Consider the following 17,519-nt stretch of genomic DNA (forward strand, 5'->3'; position numbering starts at 1 on the left):
GTGGAAAATCTTGCTGCCTTAGACAGGCCTAAATGTTTGGTCACCTTCCCCCAGAGATGCCCCCCCCCCCACCCCCCCACCCCCCACCCCCACCCCACATCACCACCATCTTTACGTGCACACGAGGATGTAGTGCTGGGTTTAGTGGCAGCACAGTGTCCCATTTCTAGCTCTCCTTTAGAGAACATATCTTTATATATCCCTGAGGGTGTGAGGTCAGACTGGAGGGAACGTAATGGGAGAAGAGCTGGGTCAGGGACTCGATGACGGGTATACTGGCACAGGTGACCAGCAGATGAGGTGGGTGGAAAGCTGGCCAAGGGGCCAGATTTCTCCTGCCAGGGGTCTGTGCAGGGCAGCTCTCAGGGGGACACTTATTGCCGGAGGCTGACAGATTCTCTGCAGGTTTGGCTGTCATGCCAGAACTCACTGAGGCTTTGAAATAACAGTAGCGTGTAATGTGTAAGATCCATCCAGTCCATAGCAATTGGTCAGCGCACACACTGTCACAGTGGTGTAAAACTACACTGAGAGACAAGGCTGCTGTGGAGCGAACCAGACCATTTGACCTCAAACATGTCACATGCACAGAAGCCAGCTGATGGGACTTCTCACAGGGCCTCATATCTCTGCTAGTGAGGAGTGAAAGATGGTAGGTGGCCATTTTTTGCATGCATGTTGTTCTCTAGAGATACACAAAGTGTAAAGGCTGCTGAGAGGCCATGTCAGCGACTCACGTTCTCAACCACCAGTGAAACTTCTGCCATTCCTTACCTAGTTTCATCTCATAGTGAAATACATATTTTATTGGTATAGAGTCGTTTGGGACAGTGTTAAAGATTGCATTACCACCAAGAGCTTCATTACTCGCATTGTGTGACAAGGTACATACACTAATTGCATTCTTGATATTTAGGGGGGGGTTTTGTTGATTTTTTGCCACTATACTGTGAATGGTAATAGGAAACTAGTCAATCAGTCTATCTAGAAAGGATGAGGAAAATCAGCAGTGCCTTGTTAAACACATGCAAACCTTAAAAGCATCCTCTGGTACTTTCTTATCAAAAAATGAGATAGATTCAACATTTCTCCAAAACAATGTGCGTATGGATGAGAATGAACATCTGCAGTAGATTTGCAACTGGCAGGAAGAATGGGAATTCCATCACCTGGACAATTAATTGATTTTAAATCAAAATCACCATTTGAAACAATGCAATTAGCAAATCACAAAGGCTGCAATTTAGGACATACTTTACGCAATGATTCTGAACCAGCATGAAAACTTTCAAAGTTTCAAATGTGTGACAGTCAGGAGAAGACACCTTCCCATACAAAAACTACTAAACAACTGTATTTCTATATAACTCCTCATTCTTGACTTTAACATTTGCAGGTGAAAAGCACTGCAAACCACAAGTCAAAAGCATGAACTGTCACCGACTGCCATCTGAAAATAACAATGCTTAGTATGCAGCTTTGCCATTGCAGAGCTCAGCTGCTTTAACTTGCATTGGTGCTAGAGGCTGGAAAATAAAACTGTGTTATTTCTTTGATGCTGCACAGAATCAATGTGACTAGCTAGTCACAGCCTATCCTTCAAGAAAACAGTGTTTTTTGAATGAATGCAGAAGCAGGCGATGGGCCCAATATTTTGGCTTGAGGTTGTGATCTGACGTCAAACATGGCCTCATGTGTTCCTGGCCCTTAACACTGCTTCCACTGTATCACAGTATTACAAGCACTGCAGCTCCAACCACAGAGATGTTTAAGTGCTAAAAAACGAATGTATGTAACGTAGGTATATTTTAATATCTAAAGCTACAAGTAGAATAAACTAATTCTCAAATTATTAAACCAAATCCATGCAGCGAGGTTAGATTATTTCAATTCTAAAAATTTGCTTTAAATAAGTCCAAAAACAACGATTGGACTCGCAGAAAATTCAGGATGTGTGTCAGCACAACTGCAGCATTTCACAACACACTGACTGCCATTGCAACATGTGTTTCTCGTCAGTCATTGTGGCAGCTTAGGGAAACAATAGACAATCATCTGCAGAGCCAACAAACTTCAAACACAGACATGCTTAAATCTCAATTACAGTCACATGCTCATAAAAACCCCACACCCGCTCATAAACACCCTCTGCCTTCTCACTCCCTCTCCCTCCCTCTGCTGTCCCCCTCTCTCACACAGAAACTCTACCAGTCAACAGCTCCAATGCCACCCTGGTTGAGGTGCACGTACTGCAGCACTACGTCCTCTGCCTGGATCTGCTCAGTGTTAGCCTGTCCTCCATGAAGCCTTGTCAGCTTGTCAGCTAAGCCTAGCGGACTGTACCAAACCAGCCCATGGGGGAGGTGGTGACTCCTAATTGTACAGCTGGCTCCTCAGAGGTGATAGACAGCCTTGGCTTGCTCTGATTTTCAACTCTCCGGTTGCATTAAGGGGTGTTGATGCTTTGCTCATCTGCTGTGCCAAGCGTAGAAAAAGCCCTCTTTCCTTCTCTCTTGTTCCTGCCCTCTCCTCTCTCTCTCTTCAGTTAGGAGCCAGAGTATGAGAGCAACTGGCCTGCAGCAGTGAGCAGAGTGACAGCTCGAGCTGACACACTGACACCACCATGATTTCACTGGGGAGAGAGACACGGAGGGCTGGAAAGAGAAATCTGTCCCCTGAGAGTCATCAGTCTGGGCCTCTTTCACTCTCTTTCAAATGGGGCCAACTGGTTTTACACACATCCACACAGCACATTCAGGCCGCTCGCAAGGATCAGATTCAATACGGCCTAAGCCGAGTGTTAAAACGATATAAGAAAAACTCATTCCAGAGGGGTAAAATGTTGAATGCACGGATCAAATGTCTGTAAATCTGTTGAAGTATCAATTTGCACGTAGCCTTTTCTCTTAAATCTTCACCGGCATTACAGAAGCCAGCCGATGTGTCTCCGTGTGTGTGTGTGTGTGTGTGTGTGTGTGTGTGTGTGTGTGTGTGTGTGTGTGTGTGTGTGTGTGTGTGTGTGTGTGTGTGTGTGTGTGTGTGTGTGTGCGAGCGTGTCAAGTGCCGTCTCATTACCCCCTCGCTCAGGTTTCACTGCAGGCGGATTAACGTGACACTCAGGGCAGAAACGAAGCTGTTAACGGCCCTCTCTCCTCTCCCATCCACTCCTTCATAGTCTCATCCCTCCTTCCCTCTATAGCGTGGAAATGCTGTGTGGTCTGCTGATGTGATGGCAAACACAGCCATCGTTCACAAAAAGGGAAGCAGCAAGATTAAATGTGGCCCAAGTTCTCGCTCTCTTCTCTCTACACACAGACCTCCTTTTCAGGAAACCTCAGTGCAGCCACATCAACGTGCTTTTCAAAATAACACCACAAATTAGCTGAGGGCTGTTGGCAAGCTTCATGGTGACGAGCTATGGCTGTGGGACTGCGATACTTGGCAAGGCAGGGTTAGTGTAGGGGAGGCTGGTTGGGATTTGAGCTGTTTATTTGAACTGTGCCGTCGTCCAAACAGTCAGCTGCCGCTCTGCTCCCTCGTCAAGCCCCAGAGCTTAAGCTAGGATTGTGGTGTTGGAGGGGGAGAGAACAACTTGATACCCCCCTTTGGGCTGCGGCTGCCCTGAGCTTGGGTTACTTTAGGGGAACAATGCGGGCTCTGTCCACGGCCTCCTACTCAGCGAAGACATGGATTCAGACAGGCTCGCTAGTGTCAGGCATGGCCAGAGGATTCATACATCACAACATCACAGTGCACACTGACTGAGTGCAGGGTTTAGTGAAAAAGCTTCCAAACATGGCTTCCCAGCTTTGGCTCTAAATGGCCCAGCAGAGCCTCCGTCTCAGCACGCTATGAGCTAAACCAGACATTCAGGCCCATACTGGCGCAACGGCCCGTTTGCTCTTGGCTTGAAAGGCCCCCCTTCTGGGATTTTGGTTTTGGTACGACAGTGTTTACAGTAAAACCTGACACGTGGAATAAGGAGGGGATCCTAGAACCCTGAAATCAAATAGCTCCCTCCAGAAGCAGCTTAATCTGTAACAGATGGTGACAGTCCGACGGACGTTGATGGGTTTGGGCAGGCTTCTAAGAACAGTGGCCAAGAGCCAGAGATGATGAACCAAAAGACGATGATAAAATGGAACACTGTGCAGTTCATTATACTTTATTTATATCAAATGCACATGGTTTGAAATTTCCTTTCCAGGAAGGCAATATATCTTTACACGCACACGCACAACATCCACCACAAAGTAACCATGTCGTCTCCACTCACACTGCTCACAAAGTCACAGTCTATCTCAGCCAACACAAGGGGGTGATGCTGAACTGAAGGTCTGACATCCACAACTTCCCAGCACACCTCGTGCCAGACTGTGTGAAGTCAGTAGCCTGTGGTAATACAATGAAATGTGGGTTGAGACAAATGAAAGCCCCCACTGTGTGTGCAGAGCAGAAACACATGCAAGGGATCTATGGGTTGCTGCTAACAAACCAGGATCCTGCTCTGTAGTCCTCTCTAATCTGCCCCGAGGCTCATCAGGGCTTTATTTCTGCCCTGCATATTTATGAGAATCAGAGAGGGTGAGAAGGGGGGGAAAAGCTAACCTCTTGTCTTGTGGGAGCAATTAAAGCCTTGCTTTCATCAATCCTGATCAGAGTCTTCATGCTCTCGCCCTCTCTTAGCTTTTTGTGTCTTTACAGGCTGTGTTTACACTTTCACTTCCCTCCTCTGCCATAACAAGAGTGGATAGGGAAGAGAACGACTCCTCCACCTGATATTTTTCCCTTAAAGAAATACCACAGCTGTAAGATGGCAGCAGACCACGAGTCTAAGCCTCTATATCTTAGCTCCTACAGTGACAGTTGAGGATTACAGAGCAGTGGTCATTTATTTGATGCAGGAAAGAAAAGCTTGAACATGACTGTAACACCCTGCAGTGTGTGAGGAATCCAACAAATCCTTAACAGTTTAAACATTTAGAGCATGGGTGGCTTCTGGCATTGTTTTATCCGATAAACTCGCCATGACCATGTAATCCATAATGGGTGGTTCTGTAAACTTTGAGTCATCATTCACCCTACTCATCACTTTTTCTTTTTAACAGACCAAATCCTACTTCATGCTGCTCAGCAACACTAACAGCACAGGGGTTAATCATTTCACAGTGAACAGTAACATCTTCTATGCTGTGTTAATCCCATCTCCCTTTCATTACGTGTGTCTCCAAAGCTGCTATGCTGCATTTCTGGGACAGATGCCTCAAGCCATTCACCAGAACCAAAATCTGTTTGTTGGAATGACATCATGGGGCCACAGTGGCTGGCTAAAAAACGGCGGCGTGATGGAAATAGCTGCAGGGTGTAGACCTTGAGAAGGGAAAAGGCTGTCAGACACACATGGTAGATGATAGAAAGGTGGATCATTTCGCACCGGCACTCCTGCTCTTATGCATTCACACACTCATATGCACATACACCTCTAAGGCACCATGAGGCCTCATTAAGGCGGTCTGCTCTCTCTCCCTCTTTGGCAATGTCACCTCTGCCGCAGGGACCAGAGACTGACACAGGCATAATTGGCCTGAACACACCAACAGTGCACTGGGAACGGCTGGGTCCTGATAAGTGCTGTGTGTGTATGTGTGTGGTGCTTTGACCCTGTTAATGCTGCACAGTTGGCAGGAGAGTGGCTGATGTCACATTGGATCAGTGGATGCTGGTGATGGTGATGGGGGAGGACCTCTCCTGGGAAGAGGAGACTGGTGCTTTCAACACCTTCGCCCTCAAATCCACATCCACTAGTTTGTGGCATCTCCGCTGTCGACATGCATCAATAACACGGTGACAATAAAACACTTAAAACAGAATATACCTGCTAAAATAAAGTATTTGTATTTTTTAAGACTATTTGCCCCCCACAACCCTTCAAATAAAACTAAAATGGATTTAGTAGAAGCCCAAACAGGAGCTTTTTGCTCTTTTGATCCTATATATTGCTTTTGTAACCAAACCATATTTCTGAATAAACTGAGCATGCTTATGTAAATCCCTCTGACTTACCTAGACCATTGCTAAGTATGCTACAGTATTACCTTATGCACCTGAGAGAAACAGACATATACAGTATGAAACTGCTCACCATTCATTCCTGACTTGCTGCTAAACCGCTACATATCTCAGTGTGGCAGATACAGGGGGCCTGCAGGGAAACTAAGGCCTTTCACTTTGATCTCTGGAGTTGAGCCCATTTAAATGTTTGTGTTTGAGATGTAGACCTTTAATTTTGGCCTGATGGGTTCCAGGCTCTTTGGGTTTAGCGTGGCACGTCGGATATAGGAGTGTTTACACAGTCTCCCTCCAGCTCTCCTGGTGCTGAAATAAGTGCATTAAGATGGATGGATTTACTTAGTCTCTAACCTCAGGGACTCTGGGAACAAACTCTGAATGACCTCTTTGTGTTGCAGGAGGGAACAGAAGGAGACTGGTCCCCGCAGCTCAATGTGTGTGTTTCTTCAGCAGCAACAGACCCATTCACAGCATCCCCTTAAAGCTGATCCTCGGTCAACAAACTGCTACCAAGTGGGCTCCAACTAGACCCCTGGTCTCACATTCACTGTTTACCTGTCTGAGTTATCTGCCAAAATTCCATAATTAGACCTGATCGCAGATGATACGACTGTTACAGGTGTAGCTGTTGGAATCTTGCATTGGACATTAGTCTTACAAGTTAATTCAAGCCATTCAGCAAAACAAACATTTTCAATAAAAGCTGCATTCTCAATCAGTTCCTGAAATAGATTTTCAAAGAAAACATTTTGCGCAATAAAAGTGCAAGTCCTACTCTTTAAGAGTCATTTAAAAACCAAACCACGAAGTCTAGAAGAGCAATCCCTTGCAGCTGAGATCAGGCCTAACGAGCTGTGATCAATAAAAACATTTAAATGTGACTTTGAAATATGTACAGTTGGAAATGTTGCCATTTTTTATTTTCCACAGGGGCCGGGGCCATTGTTTGTAGCAGCAGGGCAGTAAATCAGCCAGTGCTTCTCTTGATTTGTTAACCTTTGTTTGGCTGTGTCAGCAGATGAGGCATGGCTGGAGCGGCCCCTTTCATGGTCATGAAATACAGCCTCTGTGTCTGTAGCTGCAGCCATGCGGTGGGGTGGGGATGTGGCTTCCCTCTGTTTGCAAGGCACAGGATATTGAGCTTCCTTTACCCCTTAGAGATACATTAAACGCTCACAGCGGGGGACAGGTAGCCAACAGATGTGCAGACCGCTGAGGAAATGGTTGAAATCTGTTTCAGTAGTGTCTCACTCAGAGTTAAATCCTCACAGATCCTTCTTATTTCTCAAAACACGCATGGTTATTAAATATCAAAAGAGAATTTTGATGTGAATTAGGCTCGTGTTGGAGCCAGAACAATAACAAGGCTTTATTGCAGCAGTTATGTCTGGAGGGAGGGGGCAGTGACCTATTAGTGACCTCCCAGCCCCAGGCAGGGAAAGAGAGATCGTCCTTGACTGCAGCCGTTTCTCAGAAGGCACAAAAGGCCAATGGTAGTCAGGTCATCTTTCCACTGCGCATCAGGTCAAGTTCCACAGGCAGCCCTGATTTCTTGACACACAAACCCACACAGACGGCAGAGGTCAGCATGAGGGCAGTGCAGGGAGCCTGGGGCAGTAAACCAACACTGGTGCTGTGAAAGGCCAACCTTCTCTTTCCAGTCTACTGAATGAGTTAGGGAGCTGCCTGGGTGATTTGTGCCGTGATTGTTGCTCTCTATATCACTTGAGATTACAGCAGGTGGCGGCCCACAGCCTGGAAGTACACACAGCTCTATCACCAGTCCTCCTCTCAGGAAACAGAGAGAGAATGAGGCAGAGAGAGAAAAACAAGCCCTCAGCTCCCTCCCACACAGCAGTAATACGCTCACAGGCAATTTTGCTGCCAGCAGAGCTCTCTATGACAATCCAGGGAGCTCTTCAGCTCTGATATCTGCCACAAAAGTTCACCTCCGCTTCTCTCTTTCCACTATTTTTTTAAACAATGCCATCAGCGCTGCAAATTACACCTTCCACATCGCACATTATTCTCTCCCCTGGTGACAGACGTACTCAAGCCTGACACACTTCACTAGTGGCGCTCTTCACGCTGGCGTCAGCCCCGGGTCTCGCTGTAGCACCGCTTCATTTTCACATTAACTCCAGTAAAGCATGGTGAAATCAGCGTTGTGCTGAGGGGGGAAACTGAGAATCACTACAGTGTGCACTTCAATTCACCCCCGCACTGAACTCGGTCTCACATCGTAGACACAGCTGCAGGAGATGTCTCACGAGGGACCCGCTTCTCCAATATATCTGCCAGATGAATTGTTTAAAAAAAAAAGTCTCTAGTGCTCCTTTGCTACACCTTTAACTGAAAAAACACACAATGAAGTCATTTGTAAATGTGACCATGGTTCAAATGGGACTTACACAGGGAAATCATGAATACTTTTAGTAATATCCCTTACTGTATGATTTATTCTTGTCTTTCACATTTTTTTTTTTAATTTGAAAGCTTGCATTCTACTCTAAATAGGCTCCATTTATGCAAACGTACAGATTAAACAGTTCACTGATGAGAACATTTTTGGGCGCGCTCTTGATAAATGGCACTGCAAACCTTTGTAAATGTCATCCAGCATTATCTTAATGTAATCTTAACTCCGCAAACAATGCACAGAGAGCTTAGTCTGTGCTCTCCAAAGACCGACTTAGCTGAGTCTCTGGCACGGCTTCTGGATTGACAATATCATAAAAGATGAGAATGTAACTAGGTGACAAGATATCATTGCCCTGGGACACAGCTTTAATCATTTGATAGATCTGTCTGCAGACCTTTGTGGTGACACGCTGTGCTGGTTTGTCATCATCGGTATCTGTGCAAGCCAGCACTTCAATCCATTCCCTGGACAGCAGTCACAGCCTTAATAAGGCTTGGTTACCGATTTCCACCCACGGCTCCTTGGAAGCAGCTTAGACTTCAGAAAAGTTGTTTATTTCACTGCCGGCCAATAGACTACGCCCCAGCCTTCTGACTGGTGCTTACTCTCCAGCAGAGCAAATGAATCGGGTTAGATATCTGACACCTGCAGGTGCATCGACAACCACGGTAATTAGAGATAACATTTAATGACTCTTAGTTAATGAAATCCATTCCTGGGTAAAGTGAACCCAGAGTGAGCAGGACCGAGGGAGAAAAACAGAAGAGGCAAGCAAAGAGCGACGGCGACTTTAAGCTCCACATTAGACAACTATGCACAGTTTCCACCGTCGGCCCCGAGGTGAAGCCGACGCAACGAGGGAGGAAAACAAATCAACGTCTGAAAATACAAAAGCCACATTCTCATCAGTTAGATATTCTTTTTAAAATGCAGTGTAGGCCTCAGGCAAGAAAAAAAAACCCCTATTGCTTTTGAGGGAACATAAAAAATACACTGTAATTATCGAGTAGGTGAGGAGGCTGTGAGATTAAAAGATGAGGGACCAGCACTAAGTCTTCAAAGAGACCTGATGTTGCCCTGGGCTGATTTTCAGTCTTGCTGCAGAGGAAAAAAAAGCCAAAAGTCAGTCATTACCAAAGCTGCACATCAGCAGCTGAATTACAATGGTCTTCTCTGCACTTTGTTGTTTGAAGGTATATTACCTTTAATCCAATCAGCCACAATATTATTACTAATAATGGTACTGTGTCTGAACTAGGCTTTTGGCATATCTGTCAGGAATAACACATTCTTAACAAGCAACAGTAAAATACAACAATATAATAATGAAATAATAATATTCTTTCATAGATGTGGCAAAGCATTTGTGGTGTATCTTTCTTGTATTATGTGTCAAACCTAATATAGTCAACAAAAGTTATTTTTCCAGCATTTATTTTTTGATGAGTTTTAATCTTTACGCAATAATTTCCTGAATTCAGAGTGTATTTACCAAGTATATACTGTTGATATTTTAAAACATTTGCAAACCAAGCTGTCATGCAGGGTCAAGGTTTTATATGTATGTATAAACTCAGTATTAACTATTTCTTCATTGTAGGAGCTCCATATAACAAACTAGCTGTTGCTTTGTTTGTAGGCTGTTTGCTACCATGGTCTGCCATGACTTTCTCAGCCCTATGCTGTAACCTAAAGCCCAATAAGAATTTTACGTGTACGAACAAGAAAGTGCGCAAACCGCAAAACAAATGGAGACTTTTTGCACCTGCCTGGAGGCAAATATTGACCCTCATCATCCCACAAATGAGCCCTCTCTCGCTATTTTTGTTGGAGCTTTTTCTTGTCCTGAGGTTTCGTGCATTAGAGTGCTGGTAATCCCCTCTAACAAAAACCCATACGACTCTTTTAATCTCGACACCACCCTCCATAAAAATACCAGTGGTCTTTGCTCTCCCTGCACCTGGATTCTTATACTCGCCTTTTGCAGTAGTGGCATGCATTAGCATATGGCAGGAGAGGAGGAGGGGATGGAGATGGTAAAAGGGAAGAAAAGAGGGCATATTTAAATGGAAATAGGGGCCAAGAGAGTGGACTATCATGCAGCAGAGAGAAAGCATATTTTGTGTACTGTTTCCCCAGTCAGGTCCTTTCATAGAAGGGGAGAGAGGGTGGCCCTCTGTTGATTTAGGCTGTACAAAGGAGGCCTTAATCCTTTCAAGGGAACCAAATCAGTCCACAGAGAAGCACGTTCAAAAGGAAACCTCCCTGTCAAGCATGGCCATTGAGCCCCCCAATGGATGCCACAAATCAAGCCCTGGAGGGAATCAAAGGCCAGAATGTGGGAAATGTGTATGGAGGTCTGCGTAGAAGAAAGTGCAGAGGAATAAGGGTGGGGGGTGGTGGTACAAGGACCTATCATCAGCAATCTGCCCCGTTTCTACCACAGCCCTGAAGGGGTCATAACCCTCGTCTCCGAGCCTCCCTCCTGCCCTGCATGGTAACTCCCCCCCATTACAGAGGAATGTCCATTCACGCGGGGCACCTCCATTATCCCTGAGCCAGAGAAAATGGGGCTGCTTTTAACAGCAAATTAGTGACTTGATAATGAGGTCACATGTGGTGTTGGCACACTGAGGCCGTAAACAGATGCCTTTCCTGCTCTCACTTCATTCCCTGCAGCATTAGGACGTCCTCCTCCTCCTGCTCTGGCCACACTATAAGTCCTAGTGCATTTCAACACATTTGCAACAAAACCGCTCACTGCCTCATGTTAACACAAAGTCCTACACAATGCATGGACTTCTACATTTTTCTGTCTGATGATTACTGGCCGAGAAACTGATTTTCTACTTCATGTCTAGGCATTGTTGAAACACTGAGCATTATTTAAAATATGTGAAGCTGGGACAAACTAGATCTGGTACATTGGTGTTTATTATTATTTTAAATGACAGTCGCTGCACTGGGACGATGCATGCCAATTTCAGCATCAGGAAAATACACCTGCACCATCACGCTGACAGCATTTCATGGTAGAAAAAACAATGTCCGTACCTTTAACTGCGGCTGTGCTGAAAAATTTCTCTGAACTGGCATCGGAGACCTGAAAAAGATGAGATACAAAGAGTAACATGTTACATTCTGCACAGAATCTGAAAGAAATATTTCATACCAAATTGCCCAAACTTGCTGCAATATCACATTTTTGGAGATAATTTGAAGCTCTGCTGACTGAAAGGACATTATCCTTGGTGGTGCAATTATGGTGGGCAATTATTACATTTAGAGCAGTCACTAACATTATAGATAAATGTTGGTGGGGTTTTTTTGCAAGTGCAATTAGATTCGATTACATATTTGTTTTGACAATTTGTTATTAAGCTGTGTTCCCACTTTTGCTGTCTAGACCAAATGTAACCACATTTGGGGGAAGAAATATCCACTGTTTGCGTCCCTCAACGCCCTAATTCTGCAAGTAATTATGTGGATAACCTGAGCATCGTGATCAAAACTGGGTATCAGACTGAAACAAAACAAGTGGTTCTTCATATTGGGGCCACTTGATGGCACTGTTGCTCCGTGGCAGAGCAGCACCGAGGTTCCTCCGAGCCTCCCCGGCAGAGCGCCACAGCATCAGCGCGTTACAATCAAATGTGCAGTGATGGGATTTAAGGCTGAATTAGATAACACAAGCCCCGAAAACCTAAGTCACACATTAATTATATCCCAACCAGGTGAAAGACTATTATATTACCAAGTATAACAGCACAGTGAGAAGACTGGAGCAACACCCGTTAAGCCTCATCTGGGAAGAAAACTGACTGACTGACAGCTTTCTCTGAATAAAATGAATCTCGAATACCTGGCTTTATGAATTCATCCGACTCGGATCTATTTAATACTGTATTCTCAACCAAATAAGGTGTGAAATTATTCCACTTTTGACAGTAGGGTTATATTTTCTTTACATATGAAAAGCTTATTGACAGGAATATTCAGAATCGGTGTCCAGTGACAGCTCAGTTGTCTGCGCACTCGTGTCTTTTATCTCGACACGCGAAACAGTTGTAATAACAAACACATACAGAAATAAAAACAATAGTGGAAAAAACAAATAAACTATTGTGTTTGTTTGTCAAAATAAAAACCTTGTAATGGATCAGGTTTCATTCACTAAAGCAACACGGACAGAGTGTAAACAATGAAAGCTGCAGAATAATTGACAGCAGAAAAGACGGCAGGAAAATGGTTACTATTTCTAAAAAAAATCCTGAGCAGTGCACACTATCACACAATGTCAAATAAACCGTAGATTATAAGCGGCTCAGAGCCAGCGCGCATACCTTTGATGTGGCAAGGTTAGCAAGAAGGCAAATAAAGTCAGGATATTACTTTCTCGGTCTGGTAAATATGGCCTCGCTTCACATTCTGCTTCTCAAATAATATAATCCACACAAGAGGCGGTGAAGTCTACTCCTTTTAAATTGAAGACAGCCATGCAGAGAGTGAAGAAGCCTTTCCAAGAAAAAAAAATCCAAAGCCGTTCACAAAGCTACTGCGCCTTTTGGACAAAGGGAACCATGTGTCTCGCCACGGAGAGCTTCTGTAACAGCACTGAGGCAACGAGAGGAGAAAAATCCCTTGATCCACCTTTCTTTCCTTGCTCGGGACACAATGTGTGTGTGTGTGTTTTTCACGTATATTCTCCTGTCGGAAATATCCGTGAGAGGTAACTAACAGGATCCGGGAGGGTTGGTGTGTCGGTGCGCAGAGAGGGACTGCGTCCGATGGAGCGAACCAATCCAACAAAGCGCACGGCCAGTTTCCCTCTGAAAAGACAGAGACGGAGGCAAATCGCACACGCTGTGAGCAAAAAGTCACCAGGTATAAGCCCGCTGTCGCTGTGTGTTCAGCTGCAAAGCCTGTCTGTCGTGCTCTCTCTGACGGATCCCGATCGCGGGCACACAAGAGCCTCTCCCCATCCGCTCCCAAGCGCCAGACAAACTCCCATTCATCCAGCGACTGGCTGCTTGTGTGCTGCTGCTGCCTTCACGGTCGGATCCTCCCACTTCCTGATTTCCAGGCGGACTTGGACTCAACCTCAGTAGCGCTCCTTCGCGAGATAAACACACTTGTGTTTTTGGGGCTTCCGAAAATCTTGGAGCTCGATTGCAGAGGCGCACATCGACGCGCTTACCTTTTGCGTAAATGGCGCGCAAACGGAGAGACGGCAGCGCACCACAGATAGACAAGGAGGCAGGGAGAGAGAGTGAGAATAAGAGGGAAGAAGAGAAAGGAGAGAGGGAGGGGAGAGCTGGGGCAGAAAGATATTCTTTCTTTCACTCTGTACCGAGTGAGATGATGTCAGCCGCTAATGAATTCCCCAGTAGGGTGCTGCTACCGTGAGGGGAGGAAAAACAAAACGCTCCTTTATGAGCAGCATGCACCTCCTCGCAGCCCACAGGCGCAGTCTTCCTGTTGAATCAGCTCCCACTCCACTGGCCTGAAGGGAGGTCAGCGGGTAATATAAAAAGCACTTTGGGTCATTCAGCCTTCAATTTGAGCTTTGAGCTTTGGCCACCCTGACAGACCTAAAACCTAACCAGCTTCCACCCCTGACACTGCTGGCATAAATCACGGATCACAAGTTTGTAATTACATGATAACTTCACCAAACTCTGCAGGGTTTTTTCTTAGCCTGCCTGCCCTGAGTAAGAACAAAACAACTACCAAGGGGCCACCTTCCAGTTATCTCACAGTGTTGATGCTGAAGAGTGTTCCTTTATAAGAGATGGTGCCGATTTTAGGTGGACCACTATTCTACTAAGATTCACACTGCAGATCTGAAAATAATATTTACCTGAGAAGCAATGCACGGCCTGTCACAGTTCTCTACATTGGGCCAATCCTGATCTAGTGCGGGACATTGTCGGAAAATCCTCTTAATAGTGCAAACCCTTGCATCCTATAGCTTGTCTAATAAGCATTAACCCACTGGCTGGGAGGTCAATGGATGTATAATACAGTCACATTGCAGAAGTCTTTCCCTGCCAGCTCAGCCCAAGCAACCACAGAGCAGAAAACAGACTTAGCTCATAGCTGAGATGCTAATCCGTCCCACGGTAACGCAGAGACCGAGGGTCTGCTGGCCGGCTGGGCTTGGCCATACAAACATGAAGTCATGGGAAATGGGATGTACAGTTGCTGGAGATTCACAATGGCAAAACAAATCCTCACTTAGAGTCAGAACAACAGCGCTTTCTCCAAACTGCAGTCAGATTCCCAGTCTGCTTAAAGAGAACACTTTACATTTAGCTGGAGATAATTTATCCATATAGTTTGCGAGGCTGTTCGTGCACACATTGGTGAAAAAAATAACAAAGAATGTGAAGTATCATCAGGCGGTGGGAGGGATTGGCCTCAGGTGGCCGGGCGAAGTCCAGCCACTTGGTTCAGCTACAGAGGATAAAGGTTTGGTCACAAAGGGCCTGGGAGAAAGACCAGACCGTGTGTTCATCAAGTTAGAGCCTCCTGCTTAGCATCCTTGTGTGTTTCACAGATGTATGCATTGTGCACGAAACAGCTTCAACTAATGAAATGATTAACCTCTGGCATGCTGTAGCTCAGCTGGGAAAACATCTTTGATAAGTGCAGTTAAATTATTTAGCGGTGCACAGATGATTCATGTGTTAGAGAAACGCAATAAATCATGTCTAAAATTAGTTGCAAATGTACTAACTGTGGGTACATGTAATGTGATCACATGGAGTCTTATGTTTGAAGCGGTGATTGTGATGAAACATCAAGCACGTATTGTGGTTTGGCTTCAAAAGCATGACATGGCTGGCTTCAAGAAATGTATTTATATGACTGCCACCAACAGAAAATGGCTACCAGTCCTTTTCACGGGCCTGTGCAGCAGCAGCAGCAGCAGCAGCAGCAGCAGCAGCAGCATGAGCAAGCTGCTGTTCTCCATTTTAAATGGTCATTATCAGATTTGAGATCGACCACAAGTCTGTGATTACAGCCACACCACCAAACAATCAGCGTCCGGATCTCACACTGCACATTATTTTTAATTCAAATGCTGACAGAGATGAACACGCACATTAAAATGAGAACCCTGAACAGCTTCACATGGAAAAACATTGTCTGTGCAACAGAATGAAGCACTGAGATCAAACACAGTGCCTGAATGTGTGCTATGTATCTCAGTAATTGCTGTCTGGGCATGCACGTTCTATCTACAGACCATCACAATGACATTTTGTCATCTTTTATTCCGTTTTTTTGGATGCTGATTCTCCACTTCAAAAGAAACCAGAAGCATGTTTGTCCCCCCCCACAACCATGGTTTAATTTTACAGGAACTCTCCTAGATTACAATCACAGGGGACCGATTTGCCTTTATGAGCCTTCCTGCCATTATGCCAAATCTACCCTCATTTAAAATATTGCTGATAAGTGTAACATGAGTGCAATGTAATATGTTAAAAGCTCTTATTGCATTTGCCTGTTGACTCCAGGCTCTGTCTTTGCTTTGCAGGACCTAAAAAAAATCACATGTATTCAAACTGACATTGAACAGAGTCATCATCAGCGGTGAACTGCAGTCATCTCATGTGGGTGGGTACTTGAGAAACAGTTTCACCCACAGTGACATCTCTGTCAGGATGAGATACAGTAATTCTTGACCTCGCCAAAGTATCACAGGATAAATATGATAATGTAAGTCAAACAGACAACGAGTCTAGCACTATACTAGCAGTATGTACTTGAGTATGTACTTATTCACAGCAGACATTTTGGAAAAGCACACATTAAACACACTTTGTTAAGCATGACTGTCCTGTCAAGTGTCCCAGTATGCCTGCCTTGAACCCACTCCTCCAAATATCACCCCCACTTTTTAGTGTGGGCATTTGAAGTGACTCTTGTGGTTGAAAAAAGTAGTATTGATTGTAGAGAAGTCTATGCAAAAGTGACAACATTTTAATAATGAGTTTAGTGAGATCGGTGGAATGACGGTCCCATTTGGAGTAAAATAGATGATAAAGGAGTTTGGTGTGGCTACCTTGTGATTGACTAGTCACTACCATATCACTGTCCTTGAGTTCTCAGTCACATTCACCTCTTACTCTTTACATCTGGTTTTAAAAGAGCAAGGTGGTGACAGTCAAATTCTAAACTCAAGGCTTCAAAACAGTAGACCACAAAGGACTAGATGACATCACAGTTGCTAAAGCCTATCTATATCTATACTTCATCTATACTGCAGGAACTTGTGGGGTGTTTTAAAGCAGAACAAATGTTTTTGTATGCTCAAGTTGCAAGAACTGCCCTTGTACAAAAAAACACATACTCCAGGTAGGTTCTACAGAGAGTCCTGAAGAACTACTGTTAGTGTGTCAACGCTGATAAGCTAAACATCAATCCATCCATCCATCCATCCATCCATCCATCCCATTAAGGTTGCTGGGGGCTGGAGCCTATCCCAGCTGACATAGGGTGAAGTCTATCATAGGGCTACATATAGAGACAAACACTCACAGCTATGGACAATTTAGTCACCATCTAACCTGAGCATATTTTTGGACTGTGGGAGGAAGCCAGAGTACCTGGAGAAAACCCACACATACACAGGGAGAACATGCAAACTCCATGCAGAAAGATCCCAGGAAAGCCGGGACATGAACCAGGGTTCTTCTGCAAGGCGAAAGTGCTAACCACCAAGCCACTGTGTAGCCTAGCTAAATGTGAAAAAGACAAATATCTTCAATGTAAAATTCTGCTTAGCAGCACTTTTGGCTAGTTTTTGATTAGTCTAACTGCATTCCTCAGTAGTGTGGTGGTAATGCTGCTGTTTTCTCAATCAAATAGCTTTTCAGTAGTGAAGCTCTTTTACAGTTTCAGGAGTGCTACAGGTAGTGTACACACAAACTACATTTTGCCATTGTTGAAAGCACAAGTACGGAAAAGAGTTCAGTGTGGTCTGAAATAAAACTAAGAATTAGCACATGATAGTGAC

The 17,519-nt window shown here is 44.8% G+C and overlaps 1 protein-coding gene and 1 long non-coding RNA gene across 13 annotated transcripts in view; one reads left to right on the forward strand and one right to left on the reverse strand.

Moving 5' to 3' along the window:
• The window catches only part of auts2a (activator of transcription and developmental regulator AUTS2 a), a 355,450-nt gene that overhangs the window by 22,793 nt on the left and 315,138 nt on the right, over positions 1 to 17,519 (reverse strand). For all 12 annotated transcript variants that reach the window (XM_055017112.1, XM_055017110.1, XM_055017108.1 and 9 more), the window contains one exon: positions 11,546 to 11,594. In XM_055017112.1, the coding sequence (XP_054873087.1) occupies positions 11,546 to 11,594 (49 nt within the window). The remainder of the gene's footprint in view (positions 1 to 11,545; positions 11,595 to 17,519) is intronic.
• LOC129350502 (uncharacterized) lies at positions 311 to 9,081 on the forward strand. The gene is made up of 3 exons (XR_008603925.1): positions 311 to 652; positions 2,200 to 2,399; positions 6,468 to 9,081. It is a non-coding gene; the product is annotated as an uncharacterized LOC129350502 (long non-coding RNA).

The sequence above is a fragment of the Amphiprion ocellaris genome, chromosome 14, assembly GCF_022539595.1.
Source record: "Amphiprion ocellaris isolate individual 3 ecotype Okinawa chromosome 14, ASM2253959v1, whole genome shotgun sequence".
Lineage (NCBI taxonomy): Eukaryota > Metazoa > Chordata > Actinopteri > Pomacentridae > Amphiprion > Amphiprion ocellaris.